General features: G+C 46.2%; 1 protein-coding gene across 5 annotated transcripts in view; it reads left to right on the top strand.

Moving 5' to 3' along the window:
- LOC6575011 (band 4.1-like protein 4) overlaps positions 1-16,957 on the top strand; it is a 61,639-nt gene that overhangs the window by 41,839 nt on the left and 2,843 nt on the right. The window contains exons 6-16 of one of the 5 annotated variants that reach the window (XM_015167788.3): positions 8-216; positions 1,179-1,331; positions 2,387-2,559; positions 3,832-4,065; positions 6,073-6,522; positions 6,582-6,971; positions 7,029-7,313; positions 7,409-7,522; positions 7,603-7,749; positions 7,839-9,168; positions 14,486-15,312. In XM_015167788.3, the coding sequence (XP_015023274.1) occupies positions 8-216; positions 1,179-1,331; positions 2,387-2,559; positions 3,832-4,065; positions 6,073-6,522; positions 6,582-6,971; positions 7,029-7,313; positions 7,409-7,522; positions 7,603-7,749; positions 7,839-9,168; positions 14,486-15,312 (4,312 nt within the window). Of the gene's footprint in view, positions 1-7; positions 217-1,178; positions 1,332-2,386; positions 2,560-3,831; positions 4,066-6,072; positions 6,523-6,581; positions 6,972-7,028; positions 7,314-7,375; positions 7,523-7,602; positions 7,750-7,838; positions 9,169-14,485; positions 15,313-16,957 lie in introns of all 5 variants that reach the window. The other 4 variants (XM_002000999.4, XM_015167791.3, XM_015167790.3 and 1 more) reach the window with 4 other exon arrangements.

Below are 16,957 nucleotides of genomic sequence, written 5' to 3'. Positions count from 1 at the left end.
TGACTAGCCGAATTGGGCGACTATGATCAGCGACGCCATTCGAAGGGCTATGTGTCGGAGTTTCGCCTGCTGCCCAATCAGAGCAGCGAGCTGGAAACCCGCGTCTCGGAGTTGCATCAACAGCTCAAGGGCATGTCGCCGTCCAGCGCCGAGCTGAACTATTTGGACAAAGTCAAATGGCATGACATGTATGGCGTTGACTTGCATCCCGTGCTGGTAAGTGTACACATGTTGTGCTTGGCTCTCGCTCCCCTACTAACCCAAGAGCAACCACATCATGGAGCTTGAATCGCCCCTGCCCCTGCTCCTGCTCCTGCTCCTGCCTCTGCTGCCCGGCAAGCAGCCAGCCATAAAAGGGGTCAGAGCAAATGCAAAGTTTAATTTCATTTCATGGCAAATATTATAAATCATTTGCTCACACACATTTCTGGGGACCAACGCAATGATCGGCCCCTGCGTGCCCCGGGTCCGCAGACAAGCCTGGTCTGTCTCCAGTCCAGACCATTCCGATATCCACCCCGCTCCCCTTCTGTCCGTTTCCTATGTCGTAGTCGCTTTTGTGCTGCGTAAGTTGGCACTTCATTTGCATTTTTTATTGCCCTTTACTTTGATATCAAACCTCAATAAATCACCAGCTGTGTTTGTATGCCAGCTACACATGTGTGGGGTAGGGGGGCACGGAGTGCGTACGAAGGGGTGCTGTAAACCCTTGTACTCCACATGCCACATGCCTGTGGTATGTGTGCTCCCGTCTACTTCTGTTTGTTTATAGACACAAATCATTGACTATCGCGGCGCCAGTTGCGAGCCAACACGGGTCTCTCTTCCTCTTCACCCTCGTTCCTTTGGAACGTCTTTGTGCTCGTTCTGCTTTTTAATTTAATTAACAGCTAAAATTACATTTATTTTGTTTTTGTGTGCTTTTTGCTTTATGCGAGTGGGTTAACATGGGTGGGCCATAAAGCGTCACACAGCTGCTAATAGGCCAAGCTGGCCAAAACTTTGCTCTCTTGTTAACACACAAATAGCCAAAAACTTTGCGCTTAAACAAAGGCCAAAGGGAGTCCGAGAGACTCTCTGGCTCTCCTTTGTTCTCCAGCAGAGTCTCTAACTCGAACTTCTGCTTGAACTTAGCTCATTCTCGATTCTATTTGTTGTTTCTTTCTGTTTCTTTTCAGGGCGAGGACAGTGTGGAGTACTTTCTGGGCCTGACGCCTAGCGGGATTGTGGTGCTGCGCAACAAGACGACGGTGGCTCATTACTATTGGCCGCGCATTGCCAAAGTTTATTATAAAGGACGCTATTTTATGCTCAGGATAAGCGATAAAAATGTAAATTTCAGCGCGTCAGGCAACAATGCCAGAGCTCGATGACGACGAGGACGACGAAGGCGACGATGGCGAGAATGGCGAAGGCGACGAAGCATTCGCTGCTAACCATAAATATTTCGCTGTCGAGTGCTTCACACAATTTGCAGTTCGTTTTCTATTGTTCGCCTCAAGTTTTTAATGTTTCTACCAGAAAGGGTATCAGGTGGCACTTGCCACAATTTTGTCAATATGATTCGTAATTAATATATATTCTTTGATTCATAATATATTATATAACTATAAATTATTATGTATATTTCAACTCTCGAGCAGTGAGATATATATTTTAATATATTAGTTATATAAGGTGCATATGTATATACTCTTCCTTAACTATTCAAGAAACAGTTTTCTTTAAGTTCCACTCAAAAAGCCTCAGAGAAGAACAGTTTTCCCTGAAGAGGCAAAGTGTATAAAGGCTTCGATGCACTGAAAAACTGTTTCCATTTTCAAAGCATTTTGCAGCGTTGCCAATTTTTTCGTTGTGTGACAACTTTTTGGCTGTCAGCATCCTCAAGTGGGGCAGCTGAAGCACTCGTTAGACAACAAGTAGCTGGTAGATGTTAGCTGGTAGCAGATAGCTCTTGCTGCCAGCCACCAGCCAGCAGCTAGCAGCTCCTTGTCAGCTTTCCTAACTTGAACACTTTTTGGTGCTAACGCTTTGATAATCAAAAAACTTTTGCGCAGTTGACGCACACAAAAGCAAAACTTTACCATTTTCCTTTTTTTTCGTTTTTTATTGAAGTCGGATGTGTTTTTTTTTTTTTTTTTTCTTTTTTGCTTTTTTCCTGGTCGAGAATTCACACTTTACATTGGTGCGGCACAGAATTCAGCCGGGCATTCATTCACTCAATTTGCCTTTACTTGAAAACTGCAGCTTTTGTCTGTCCACGTCTGCATCTCCGTCCTTGTCATCGTCATCGCCATCGTCATCGCCATCGTCCTCGTCATCGTCATCGTCGTGACTTGACTGGGTGCTTATCACACTTGCGTTATTCCTTCTACCTTCTTCACAGAATGAGCTAAGCACTTATGGCTTTGAAACTCCACGCAAATCGGCGTGCAAACATTTGTGGAGATGCTGCGTGGAGCATCATGCGTTCTTCAGACAGGTGCGCGTTGCACCTCTGCCCAATTCCCAGTCACACGCTGCGGATTTGTTTCAACTGGGCTCCCGCTTCAGACACAGGTGAGTGCTCTCCCCACGCCCTCCCCAACGGGCTTCGGCTCCATCATCAGCGCCAAAAGGTGCTTTAAGTGTGCAACCCAATCTGCCGGAAGTATAATTACATGAGAGTGGGTGATGGCTCTGTGTGTGTGTGTGTGTGTGTGTGTGAGTGTTTGTGTGTGTTGGTTCGGTATTAAAATAAAGTTATTAAACTCAAGCTGGGACCCCGGCCAAGATGCAGAGTTTGTGCGCTTTTGGCCAATTTATTAGCCAGTCGGCCAATTTGCAGCGCTTCAAAAAGTGCAGCCAATTAAAATGTAACCAAGCACTCAAAGTCCTATTCAGTATATGTGCAGCTCATGTGATTAGATCATTAAAGAGCAGCTCGATTCAGAGCTGAGCTGCACAAATCGTTCAAATGAGCTCGTTCAATGAACATTTCAGTGGCTGCCCAGCCAAGAAGGGGCAAAGTTTGGGATTAACCTGCATGGCGCTCAGTCGAACCGGCTCAGCTGAAGTTGTGGCATCTCTAATAGATGCAGCCACATGGCTGCACACAGACATAGATCAAGTTTACACCAACTCGAATGCCCAGCTAATTGGAAGTCCAATAAAAATGTCGGATCTGCAGGCAGTCCGACAAACTCAAGTCGAGCGCAAAACCCACTAATGACTTTCTGTGAAATGCCTCCAAGCTGTGGCCGGAGCTGGAGTCGGAATCGGAATCGTAGTTGGAGTTGGAGTTGGAGTTGGATCTAGTGGCAATGCTTGAGCCTAATCCGCCAACAAATGCAAGGCAATTGTGCATGACGAATGTGGCAGGGAACCAGAGCTGGCCCCCGTTTGCTCCACGTCCAGGTTCATGTTTATGACAGCCATTTGCGGGGACTGCGGCTGGCCATTTGCTGGGCGAAACTTTCTTGCACTTGGCCAGCCGCAAACTTGGTCTAAATCGAGTTCACGTGGCCAAGCGCTACACTGGCAAACTATTAGCCCGGCAGGGTGGTTGGCCAAAAGTTTTGGGACGCCAGCGAACATTTTACGAGCGCTCGACAGGCTCGACGGGCTCGACGGGCGTTTTTAATTTGTGAAACAAATGAAAGTTTTTTACAACCTTTTTATGGTTCACTGTTCATTATTGCGAACCATCAGCATCTTGTACTATTATTGTTTTTATTTTTCTGTTTTTTTCTGTTGCCTATTTCTGTTAATATTTTTGGACGCCTTCATGCCTACTTTTATGTTGCCCAACAATCGCATGTCTGCCCCAACCCAACCAACCCACAACCAAAGTCGCTCGGACAAGCAAATGGAGAAGGATGCACTTGCTGCCGGACGTTCGCCGCCCGCCTTTACGCGCGTGCCCTCAAAGCGCCAGCCCCGACGCGTGATTGATGACTTTTTCAACAGCAACGGCGGAGGTGGAGCTGGCGGCGTCACTGGCATCCACATTGGCAACCGACCCCTGCCATCCCAGCCGCTGCCCCTCCAGAGCCTGGCCAACACCAGTGGCAATGCCAACGCCAAGTGAGTACTCCAAATATCCATCATTTGTTTTCATTTCATGCACAAAAGTTTTGATTTACCCAGCATCAGTTCTCTATATGTCGGTATATACATGCATATATGCATATACATATATATATATATATATTTAGTCCCTGTATACACTTCTTTTGGCGCAGTTGTCCTTTTTTGTTTATCTATGTTTTTTCTCATTTTTTGGCCAATTCTTGTTTCGGTCATAATTCTGTGGAGTCGCGCCAGCCGGAAGTGCTCTCATGTTGCTCATTGCAGCATCTTCCTTTGATCTGTTTTTAATTTTCGACATGTGAATTTTGTTTTTTGAGGCTGTCTGCAGCAGCCGCCCCAAAATACGGTATCTGTTCCCCAAGGGGAAAATTTATATGCAGTTTCCCAGTTTTGGCATAGTGAAACTGTCGCCCTCTCTATCTCTCGCTCTCTGTTTCATTTCTTTCCTTCTATTGTATCACTTGAATTTACAAAAAAAAAAAGCGAAAACAACAATGCACAAAACACTTCATCATGCCCCATGTGTACATGTGTGTGTGTGTGTATGTGCGTGCGAGTTGTGTTTGACAGGCCGCCGCCTTCACATTGTTTTAGTGAATGTTATTGTTATTGTTGTTGTTGCGATGTCCTCATCCGAGTGGTGCTCCTGTGGCATGTGTTCTTGTGCTGCCCTTTTTTTCGATTTCGTGCTCAAAATCCATTTAGTTGCCATTTGAAGGCAGTTACATTGTCTAGACGCAACATTTATTAAATGTTTTATGGTTCTGAACATCAAATTATATATGGACAAATAAAAATCAGCCATTAGAAAAGCTATGGCGTTGGCGTTGGCATTAGCGTTAACGGAAATGTTGCCAAGATGTTATACCAAGGAGAACGAGATTTTAATGGAAATTGAGTCATACGTCGACAACAACAGGATTTATATACATAGTATAGTATATGTATGAGGAGGGGTAAACGTGATTCGATAGTTGTTCAGGAAATTTCTTTAAGGCGAGGCATTTTATGAAATGGAACACTGGGCTGAGATCAACTCTGCATTTGTCAAGAAATTTCTGTAAGGAGAGGAATATTATGAAACTGAATACTGTACAGAGATCAATTGAACATTAGTCAAATGAATGATCAATTTTGTCAGAGAAATATTAACTCACAGATTGATAGAAAGATAGCCATGCAAGACTCTAGTGCGGATCAGTGGATTTCGAGTCAAATCATTTACAGTGAGCAGTGGCAAAGGCCGTCGTTGACCCCATCAATGTCGCTGGAGCAGAAGCCACCAGCAGCCATGCATAAATTATCCCTAATGGTAATAGAGCCTACGAGCTGTGGCAGCGCACAAATGTAATCGCTGGCGCAACATTTCCTAGGAACACAGGAAAGCGTAGATCAGCACAGGGCTGAGGCGAACTGAATTGTAGAACTGAGAACTGAGAACTAAGAACTAAGAACTAGACGCTAGACGCTCACGTCGTTTATCATTTGCAAACAAAGAAGCCAAACGTCAGGCAGCGGGCGCAGTGGCAGCCAGGACAGGCCAATCAAGTTGCCCACACCATGGGCAAGCGGGACATAAATCACAAGGCGCGACCGGAGCAATGGCACGTCCGGGGAGTCCACAGCCAAGTGCATGTCCATGTCCATGTCTGTTGCGATGGGGAGCTCGAAATGATTGCCCGCTGATTGCCGGTGCGGCAATTACTCAATTTTACACACGCGCATTATTTGTCTGTGTCGATCTGACTGGCTGGATGGGTGAGGACGATCCTCCTGGCAAGCCCCGATCCTCAGACAGAGGCCATTCAAGCGACAGCCTAAATGCTGCGATGCTGCAGACTTTAATCAACGTTTATGTTAAACAATTTAAATTTATGGCAAAATAATGCGAGAGAGCGTTGCAATTGCTGACTGATACTATCCACCTTCCTCTCTCTCCCTCTCTCTCTCTCTCTCTCTCACTCTCTCTGTATACCCTGCCCACATTTGTTGGCTTTGCAGCAACTACGACAGCCCCTACCGCTCCACGTACAGCATACCCACCAGCTTGGGTGTGCGGCCCAGCCATCAGCAGTCCGCACAGCAGAACAACAACTCCAGCAGCTACAACAACAATGGCAGCAATTTGCAGACACCTGACTCGCCGCGCAGCACGCGCAGCGCACCCTGGCCGAGATCCCAGCAGCGTTCGCTCTTCGGCCACAATCCGTCAAGTCCGCGCTCGGTGCGCTCGGTGAGCACCACGGGCGGCGGGCTGCATCATCACCACAGTCATAGCCATGGCCATGGTACGAGTCATCATCATCATCATCAGCAATCTTCGTCGTCGTCGCATCATCAGCAGCGGCAGCAGCGCGCCAGCTCCTCATCCGCCTCGCATCAGCAGCAGCAGCGTTATCGCTCCAGCTCCGTGGAGAGTCATTCATCAAACGATTCGCGCTCCACACGCCGGTAAGTCCAGATGGCTTCCCATTATCACACCGAGAGACTCACGTGCTCCACTCCCACAGACACAAGCATCGCCATCGCCGCACCTCCGACAATGAGAGCGAGCTGTCGCGTGGCTCGGGTCGCTCGGGACGTTCGCATCATCGCAAGCATCGACGCTCGCATCGGCATCGACGCGACTCGGCTGGTGGCTCGGATCATGACAGCACCAGGGGACGCAGTTACTCGGGCCATCGCAGCTCGTCCATGCGCAGCGGCAGCGCCGAGCTGATTGACTCAACCACGCAGTGGCGCGAGGTGCAACGCCGACAGGCGGAGGCGAGTCTGGGCCAGAGCTCCGTGCAGCAGGCGTCCGTGTCCAAGAGCAGCATGGTGGCACGCAGTCTGCACAGCAACGACAGTCACTCGGACACGCACTCGCACCACAAGTCGCGTCGGCACCGCAAGAACAAGTAAGGCAACTGGGTGGGTCAATTGAAATTTCGAAGCCTACATTGTTTAACCCACAGATCTCCGTCGGAGTCCCGCAGTCGCATGTGGAACAGCGAGCTGGCCAAGCACCTGCAGTTCGATCTGGTGGATACCGCCGGCATGTCGGAGCAGCAGCTGCGCGAGATACCCTACACCGTGGTGGAGACGACCTCGAAGCGCTCCAACTCCAATCTGAAGATCCACAAGAGCAACAGCAAGAGCAGTGTGGGCGCCAAGAGCACCGGATCGGGCAACACAATCACGAACGGCAGCGGCTCGGCCGGAGCTGGGCAGGCGAAGAATCGAGTGGATCGCATTCGAGGGTGAGTTGAGCCACAGAGTTTTAGGACTGCTTCGGGCAGTTTCTCATATTGCCGATTTGTAGACTCTACTACCAAAGCTCTCATCCGCATGATAGCAATGTCGGCGGCGTGGGCGGCAGCGGTGGTGCACCCAAGAACGGATCCATACGCTCGGCGAGCACAATCTCCTCACGAGAATGCGAGCGCAACAATGGGCATGGCCTAGTGCGGTAAGTCCCAAGAGAGAATCGCATAGGAAAGTCGTCGGAATTCACATCTCTCCATATCTCGTTTCTTTGATCGCTCGCAGCATGATGTCTAGCATGAGCATGGGTGACTTTATCTCGCCCACCGGCTCCAATCTGAGCCCCTTGGAGAACTCGACGCTGCGCGTTTCGCATGAGCACACGGACTCGGGACTGGGCGCCGATCAGGACTATGCCTACTCCTCGGAAAGGTAATTGACCCACGACTATGATAACTTTAATCATTTGAAACTTCTTCTTCCACATTGTTTCACCACCTATTGTTTTGAATCTTTGGCAGGTCCAGCGACAGCACACGCTATGGCACCAACAAATCCTCCGGCGCCTCAAGTGGCAGCCACCGCAAGTCGATTGGCAGCGCCGGTGGTGGTGGTGGTGGTGGCGGTGGCGGCGGCAACAACGGCGGCTACAACAGCCTCATGCAACAGACTGTGAGTAATCAACAGCAACAGCAGCGCTCACTATTCGCACAACAGCAGCGCCAGCAGAAGCCCAATTACAAATACGCTTCCTCCTCGTCCACTAACCCGAATCACAATCCCAACCCGAGCCTGGCACCGGTGCATAGCGCATCTGCCTCAGCTACTAACTCAACGCCGCCGAACTCATCTTCGGGCGGCAGCAGCAGCAACGCCGGCGCCGGCACCGGCAATCGTCTGCTAAGTTACACGACCTTTGAGAATAATCAGTACAAGTTCAGTTTGAACAATGCGCTGGGCAAAGGGTCGGGCGGCGGCGGCGTTGCCAGCTGCAACAGCAGCAGCAATCTCACGGGTAACATGGTGTCAGCTAGTGGTGGTGGTGGTGGTGCTTTCAGCAGGCAACGCAGCTTCGTCGAGTGGCCAAACAATCCGGCTGCCCCATACTATTACCAAGGCCCATCGTCCAGTGCGGCGCAGGTCAAGCGGCGCGATGCCAAATCGGATATTGGCGTGCCCACGCGTCGTCTATCCGGCCAGAGTCTGACAAAGACGCAGCTGCTCACCGGTGGTGCAGTGGGCGGCAGCTCTCAGCTGGCCAATGCCAGCTGCTATCCCATCCACTATGCCAGCAGCAGCGTCTCCAACGCTGGCTACAATCGTGCGCTGGGCCACCGCGGAGCTGGTGGCGCCCCACACATCGGTGGCTTTGGCCTGCAGCCGGCCAAATCTGATCTTTTCTTGTCCTACATCCATGGCGGCGAGTACGAGCGTCCCTACATCTACAACTACAAAATGCCGCAGATGCCGCCGGGCCTTGCTAACAACACTAGCTCTGGCTCTGGATCTGGCAACGGCTCGGGCACCGGCTCGGGCACCGGCTCCGGCACTGGCTCGCCCAAGCAGCTGGCCAGCGCGTATCACATTTCGGGATCCCAGACAGCGGATCCCCCGCCACCGCCAGCGCCCCTGTACGGTGGCTCGGCGCCCGCCAACGATGTCATGTACTATCAGTTTGACAAAGGCGCCGCCGTCATGCCCGCACAGCAGCCGCCCATTGTGCAGCAGCCGAAGGCGTCGGCGTCGGCGAGTGGCGGGGCCACTAGCACTGGGGGCAGCAGTGGGCCATTAGTGTATCTGCAGCATGGACAGAATATCGCGCCATCGAATGTCACCTCAGCGCAGCAAACTGTGAGTAAGCTCTAGGTGCAGTCCCGCATCTCTTACGCATGTTGCGTCAACCTGTAGCATGTTTCGTTGTTGTTACTCTTGCCTCGTATCGTTATTGTTGTTGTTGTTTCACCGTCCTTTGTCTTGCCGCATCCTTGTTTGTGTTGCATGTTCCCCCCCACCAACTGTCTCTCCCCCTTTGTGTGCGTACTTAGCTGCTTAAGTTCAAGTTTTGTTGTGTTTTATTTTCATTTGATATTTGCCGCCTTTTAATTGAATTCGTATTTTATTTGTACTATCTTAAGCACCTCGTTTCTTATGTACTTAGCTGCAACTGCAACGGCAACGGCAATTGCCACTGCCACTGTCACTGCAACGAGCAGTGGCAAGGCAAGGCCAGGCCCTGCACTCATAACGTATACTTAATTTCTAGCTTCTATATATATGACTACATATACATATATACATTTATATGTACACATTTTTACGTACTGTTCTCTCTTATATTTTCGTCTAATAAGTAACTGAAGCTTTTATGTTGATTATTTTGTAAGACTCATTGTAAACATTGTAACATTGGCCAGTGCTTTGGCCAGAAGGACTCCTGCTCTGGCTTTAGTTACATGCACACTTATCTATGCATGCACACACTCATCTCTGCATGTGTGTGGGCGCCTGCGAGTGTGAGTGTGTCTGTGTCTGTTCCTTTGTGTGGGTTATCAAAAACGACGCGCTGTCTGCAAATAAAGTTGCTGCTATCTGCGCTCGGTGTCTGGCGCATAGACTGGAATTTAATTAACTTAAATAGACTGCGCGAAAGTAGGCGTGGAGCGAGGCCACACACACACACACACACACACACACACACACACATTCAAGCCACGTATCTTTAAGATACAGATAATTGCAGTAATGTGTTTTGAGATAAATGTATATGCGATTCCATGTATCGCCGGGCACAGAGCAAAGCTTCCCATGATTTATACATTCCCGCTCAGTTTGATCAATCAATTTTTGATGAAAGGATTTTCCATGGACCATCTTAAAGCGCTGCCCCAGAGCACACAGACTGGCAGACATAAACTCGGGCTCAATTTCACGCACCACTAATTAACAAGAGAAATATGCCAACTAATTTTTGTCTAGCAAACAAACAAATTGCTCGAAAAGCAAAAGATATTGTGGGCCAGAGCAGTGGCGGCTGAGGCTGAGGATGAGGATGAGGCTGAGGCTGAGGCTGGAGGGCAATAAAGCAGCATAAATAATAAGCAACTATTTGCGCTACATTATCCAAGTTTATGTAAGAGCAAAGGCGAGAGGCGGGGTGGTGCTCACAGTGGGTCCAGTGGGTTGCCCAAGCAAATAATTTCAAGCCAAGTTGATGGCACAAATTTCGCAGCTACCACAGCAGAAATACTTACAATTCTTAAATAAATTTTGTGAGAGCGTAGCTCGACCCGCTTACACACGCACACACTCACTCGCACACATGTGGCATGCGCTTGTGTGTGTATTTATGTGTGTCACAAATGGCCTTCATAGCAAGAACAGCCACTACATAGAAACATTCTCGAAATGTTTGGCATAATTTTGCTATAAAATAAATTTTGCAAAATTGTTTTTCTCTAAGCTGGAGGCAGCTTAGCAAAGCGAAGACAGCGCCTGGCAGCAGCAGCAGCAGCAGAAGCAGAAGCAGCAGCAACAGCAACAGCAACAGCCAAAGGACATCAAATAAAACAAGCAAATCAAAAATTATGACAGCACAGCAAGGAGCAAGTCAGGAACTTAGGGAACTCAGCCACGGGCAGAACAACAGAGATAGCAATAAAGCCAGACCCACACGCTGCAAAAAAGATACTGAGCCCAAAAGGCAAACATGGGCGTGGGCATGGGTGTGGGCGTGGCGGTAGCATGTAGCATGTAGCATGTCCTTGCCAAAGCAGTTAAGTCAATAAATTTACTGATTTAATGTGCCAAAAGTTTCGATTGTTGTTGTTGCCGTCTTCTGGCCAGTGGTGCGCACTTCACGCTGCCCCCTGAAGAGTTGAGCAAGCGCCTGCAGTTGTTATTGCTATTGTTAATATTGTTTGCTATTTGCTATTGTTGTTGTTGTTCTACGTCGCCCTAAGGCGACATACACTAACAAATGCTAGATTAACACAATTGGTAAACAATAAAAGCGACAACTTATGGCCAGGCTTATTTGGCTTAAGGCCATTTCACTTAAACGGCCTTTCCAGCCAGCGTAATATCATGAAGTCAAAAGTGTAACCAAATGCAATTGGAAAATAAATGCAATAATTGAATAAGAGTGAGAGCACAGCATCGAGGCATTTCAAAAATGTAACTTTAAATATAACTTTTATTATCATTGCAGTAAATGCAATAATTTCATAACAACGGTAAAGTTTCTATCAAACGCTTCAAATTGTTTCTGTTTTTGCAATATCAATTAAAATCACTTTCCAATTAAGTAAACATGCATTATTGCAATCCAGCAAAACTGCAAAAAAATATATTCACAAAATAAAATTAAGCGCATGCCATGACTCGTTAGCATTTCCATATATTATTACATTCAGTTCGCAATTGAAAAAGTTTTAATAAAACAACAAAAGCAGACAGCTCTGCAAATTTTATTCATATTTTTGCCTGCTACCGGTGCGCGGCCCCAACTGGAATGGAAAAGCATTAGAACTTCATCAATATAAGCCACACAGTGGGTTTTCATTTCAAATTGTTGTTTTCTATATGCAGAAAAAACTTTAAGCAAAACAAAGAGAAAATCTATGGGAAAATAGCACAAAAAGCAAATATTTTTGCACTGGCGATTGATTTATGAGCAGAAAACAATTTACGACTCAAATAGTGCGGAAAATGTTGGAAAAAAGTTTGTTTTACAATTGAATTTATTATTTATACCACACAGCGAGTGATTTAATTATGCATCATTCAGACAATAGACGACGGCTAAATACTTTTTTATTTTAACTTTTTGTTTTATTTTGTTTTCGTTTTTTCAGTTTTAACCTTTTTATGTATGTACGCTCTAAGCTGGTCTTTTGTCTTTTGGCCGTGGACATCTGTCGCTTTTAATATTTATGTGAGCTTTTATTTGTAACAGAAACATTTTCAATATTTTTATTTTTTGTTTGATGGCATTGCATGAAAAAATGCAGACAAAATACTCAGTTGAGCAAATAGTGGAAAAATGAGAGCTTGGGGAATGTGGGTAATAATTATCTAGACGAGTGAGTGTGTTGACACGCCTGCTGGCAGTTGGCCCTGACAGTTGCCAGACCCTGAAAGAGTCCTTTTTAGCGGGCTCTGCTAATTGCGGGGGGCGTTTCATGGCCGCCAACGTTTTTGTCAGACAATTTGATGCATTTGCGTTCGGGCCAAAGAGCCAAGGGGCGTGTGTGTGTGTGAGCTTTTATACTATGCCTAATTAACACACACGGACAAACACACACACACACACATGTTTATAGACAAGGGCACACCCACAAAAGTGGAGGAAAATTAATTAAATTTCAACATTCAGCCAAAAGCTAGGAATGCCTGCACCACCCACTCTGCGGCCTTCATTCATGCTGATTTACGCAATCCCGTACGTGTTTCCATTAGGCTACAATTCAAGCTTGATCATTGATGGAATGGCTGAAGGCGTTGGCGTACTCTCATCGGATAAGCTCTCTCTCTTAAGGCAACAAATACAATTTTCAAGTTGAATGCAATTTTAATTAATAGCAAATCAAACAAACTTCAAGAAAATTCACAAAACAAACTTAGCCAGACATAAGCAAAGTTTCAGCTGCCTGCCAAAAGCATAAGCTGCCAGCACACACACACACACACACGAAGACAGAGAGAGAGAGAGAGAGAGAGAGAGAGAGAACATGTACCAGCATCTCAAGTGTTTGTATCCACAAGATACAGACACATAGATAGCCATATGCTAACTAAAGATCCCTTTGCGAATGCACCTTTCTGTTTTTATTTACCAATGAATATGTCTGTACTCCCAACGAACATTGAGTGGAGTCGAGGTAAGGAAACATTATGTTTACCTTCAGCCACATGTGCCCAGAACTAAGTGTGTGTGTGTGTGTGGGTATGAATTCAATCATAATAACAGCAAATCTGCTACGGCAAACATGTCTTTGGCCAAATTGAATGAGCTTTTAAGTGTATTGAGATTGAGTCGCCGGCATAAAGAGGGAACAGCTGAAGATGTTTCAATTACCAAATTAATTCAATTTCGAATAAGTTTATATTAATTTAATGAAACATTTATCGATTAATTAAATAAAGCTCAAATTCATTTAGCACACATGAAATTCTAAATTATAAAATAGCAATATTTTCGTTGTCCAGCTGGACTTTTTCAAGTCTCAAGGGAACTTGAATGTATTTTGGTTAGCTTAAGAGTTTTTACGGGCTGCCTTTTTGTGGTTGTTGTACTTTGGGTTTTGTCAGCTTCAAATTCTATAGCAGCAACATCAACAGCAACAGCAACAGCAACAGTAGCAACAACAATAGCAACATGGGAATGCAATCAATCGTAAACCGCAGAGAGCATGTCCTGTGGCATGAGCATCCAATTCAAACCACCTCCTGCTGTCTCGACTACCCGATTTTGGTCAGGTGTTTAGCCGGCGGTCACTTTATGAACGCAATCAGGCGAGCTTTTGTTACACTCCATCCACTGGCATTTGGCATGTGGCATTCAGTTGCTCACATTGTTGTGGCTGTGAATTGTCGTCGTTGTTGTTGTTGTTGCTGAGTATTTTACGTAGGATTTGAATGTATGTAATTAAAATTTGCCCGCCTGCGGATCTAATAATAAATTTATGTGCATACATCGCCAGCTCGTGCAGCTGATTTTTAAATTCAATTTCAATTACACCAAAGTACACAATCAGCGAAGTTTTTTGATTTGTGCTACATGTATGTGCCTACATTATTATTTTATATTTATTACCGTACATATTGCATTATTAGTAATAAGTGAAGCATGGCGCATGTTTGCCCCTATATATAGTAATAATAATTATTTATTGTTTGTTTAGTCTATTGCTAATGTTGATGTTGCATTAGCAGCAATAATATTTGATTAAATCTGTGGCTAAACATATTTCCTATTGCAAGTGCATGATGAGTTGTGCTAAATTCGTGATTCTGTATATATAGTGCCTGTTCTAGTTCATAATTGTATGTAGACCCAAAGTCCCTGCAAGAGAGCTAAACCTTGTTTGTGTTTTCAATACCCCCAACAATACTCCACAAAAACTCAAATCAAAATCCGCAAAACGCAAAAACCCATCGCAATGCACAGGCAATGCATTCATCGCACTCCTGCAGCGAGGAGGACGAGGTGATGGCCGTTTTGGAGGCCCTTCGACCGGATGCGACCACAACTAATGATGAAACCGAAGACACCGATGATGTGTATGACGATGAGGCCGCTGAGGCAGAGGATATGTTTGATGCTGACATTCCCTTGATGTCACCCACGGGCAGCCACAATAGTGCCAGTAACAGCAACAGCAATAGCAACAGCAACTGCAATAACAACAACAACAACAACAACTGCCGCAGCAGCAGCAACAGCCCCAACAGCAATAGCAATCGTAATGCAATTGCAACAACAACAACAGTGGCATCCATTTCCGCTTTGGCCAATATTAATCTAGATAATTGCAATGCGAATGTCTACAGTGGTCAGCCGTGCGCCAACGACACCAATGCACAACAGCAACAGCAACAGCAACAGCAACATCTGCAGCAGCAGCAGCAGCAGCAGCAACAAGCATTGCCAATTACAAAAGCCAACCAAACGTTAAATTGTCCCACATTGAATGCAAATAGCAATAGCAATAGCAATAGTAGCCAAACCAACTCCAATACGAATGCCAATCCGAATTTGAATGCGCCACCCAGTGACCACCCAACATCCCCCACCAGCCAACAGCAACACCAATCCACAGCAACTGCAACTGCAACTGCAGCAGCAACAGCAACAACAGCAGCAGCTGCAACAGTTGCTGCCGCAACGAACTCACTACGAACCAATTCCAATACGCACTCGAATTTACAACAAAATCAAAACATTTCCTCCAGCTTAGAGATAATCCTATCGCCAATTATACAAAGTAGTCGCCGGTAAGTTTATTTCTTAGTTTTCCTTTTCGTTTTTCTTTTCCCTTATTCTTATTTCAGTTGAATTCTGCCGTAAACTTTGTTTGGCCAGAGCTCTCTGGCTCTTTCAGTAGTGTTTCCTTTTTCCTCTTTTTTTTATTTGTTTAGTTCAATATCAATTTGTGTGTAGCTAACAAGCAAATACATGCAATGCAAGTATTATTGAAGTCTAGCCTTAAGTAGGTGCGCCCTTTGACCCACCCGCATGCAAATACAGCAACCACAGCGTTAAAAGTGAAACGTAGTCTGACTTTGATCCCAGAGAATGTGCATTGAATCCGCAATTGACTTTGTGTTTGAATTGTAATGCTCCAACAATCAATAAGCCAATTTTTTTTGTATACCAGTTCACGTTGCAACAAATTGCAGTTTAATTCAAGAATAAATTACGAACAGTTTGAGTTCAGTTTTAAGCAAACGATCTATCTCCACTCAATTACTTGAATATCTTACGTTTATGTTAACAATATTATTTAATAAGGTGCTCAAGTTATTCTCCCAGCTGCTTCAATGTAAAATCACTTATATTCATCCACATCCTCGACGCGAAATTTCTTAATCAAACTGCTCTACAAGCCGCGCACACATAACGATATGGCTTAAAGAGCGCCTTAGCCCCAGCCAAATAAAACAGAATAAAAACATTATAAATTATGTATTAATGTGCCTGTTAGGCCTATGCGTGGCTCAACGCACTGTGCCACTGTGGCAGGGTGGCAGTGTGGGTGTGGCAGGAGCTCCCTTGGCGGCTGCTTTCGATTTTGGCCTTTAGCCTCGCAGTGGGGCTCCTTGGGCGTTGGCACAGTCAAAGCTGAAGCCAAAGGCAAAGCACTTTGCCAGCTGCCAATTTTCAATTGCCTGCCAGAAGACTGAAAACAACGGGAAGCGACAATAACAACAACAACAACAACAACGGCAACGATGTCAATGATGGGGAAATGAAGGAAAATGGAAAAGACTTTTCCGCGTTACATTCGTTTTCATTTCAATTTCACTTGGTGCGTTTGCTTTCATTTTGGATTTACATTTGATTTGACTGCCTCTCGCCATTTGTTTCTGCCTCTGTCTCTGCCTCTGCCTCTGCCTCTGCTCCTTGTTGTGCTCCTGTCTTTGTTTGTTTATTTTTGCTACTCCGACTACGTTTTTACGCTCGGCATGGCAAAAGGCGCACAAATATTTATGTGACGCGAAGACAATGCGAATGCCACAACGAAATTCGACAGCCCATTTACAAATGAATAGGTTAATGTCAGCGGGCAGGGTATGCCACTGGGGGCTGACTCGATTGTGGGCGTGCCAGCTGTCTTGTTTATGAGCCAGAGTTCAGGCAGCGCGCAAATTAACTTTAAACATGTCAATTGAAATTTGCCCCTGCACTGAGAATGGGTCCAAGTATGGCCTTTTTGCTGTGCCCAGGCCTTGGCTGGCCCATTGTCGATTGCCGGCCTGGCTCTGTTTGCGCCTCATTAGAGCATCCGAAGGGTCTTTGCCATACATTTGGCCGTCCATTTACATTTGTTTTGAGTTCCGTCACAAATATTACTCATACGCCGCATTGCACGCAGCCATTGAGCAACAAAATGACAATTTCACAACAAATTAACTGCGC

This window comes from Drosophila mojavensis, unplaced genomic scaffold (assembly GCF_018153725.1).
Source record: "Drosophila mojavensis isolate 15081-1352.22 unplaced genomic scaffold, ASM1815372v1 contig_231, whole genome shotgun sequence".
Classification (NCBI taxonomy): domain Eukaryota; kingdom Metazoa; phylum Arthropoda; class Insecta; order Diptera; family Drosophilidae; genus Drosophila; species Drosophila mojavensis.
This window is presented reverse-complemented; position numbering and strand designations above follow the sequence as displayed.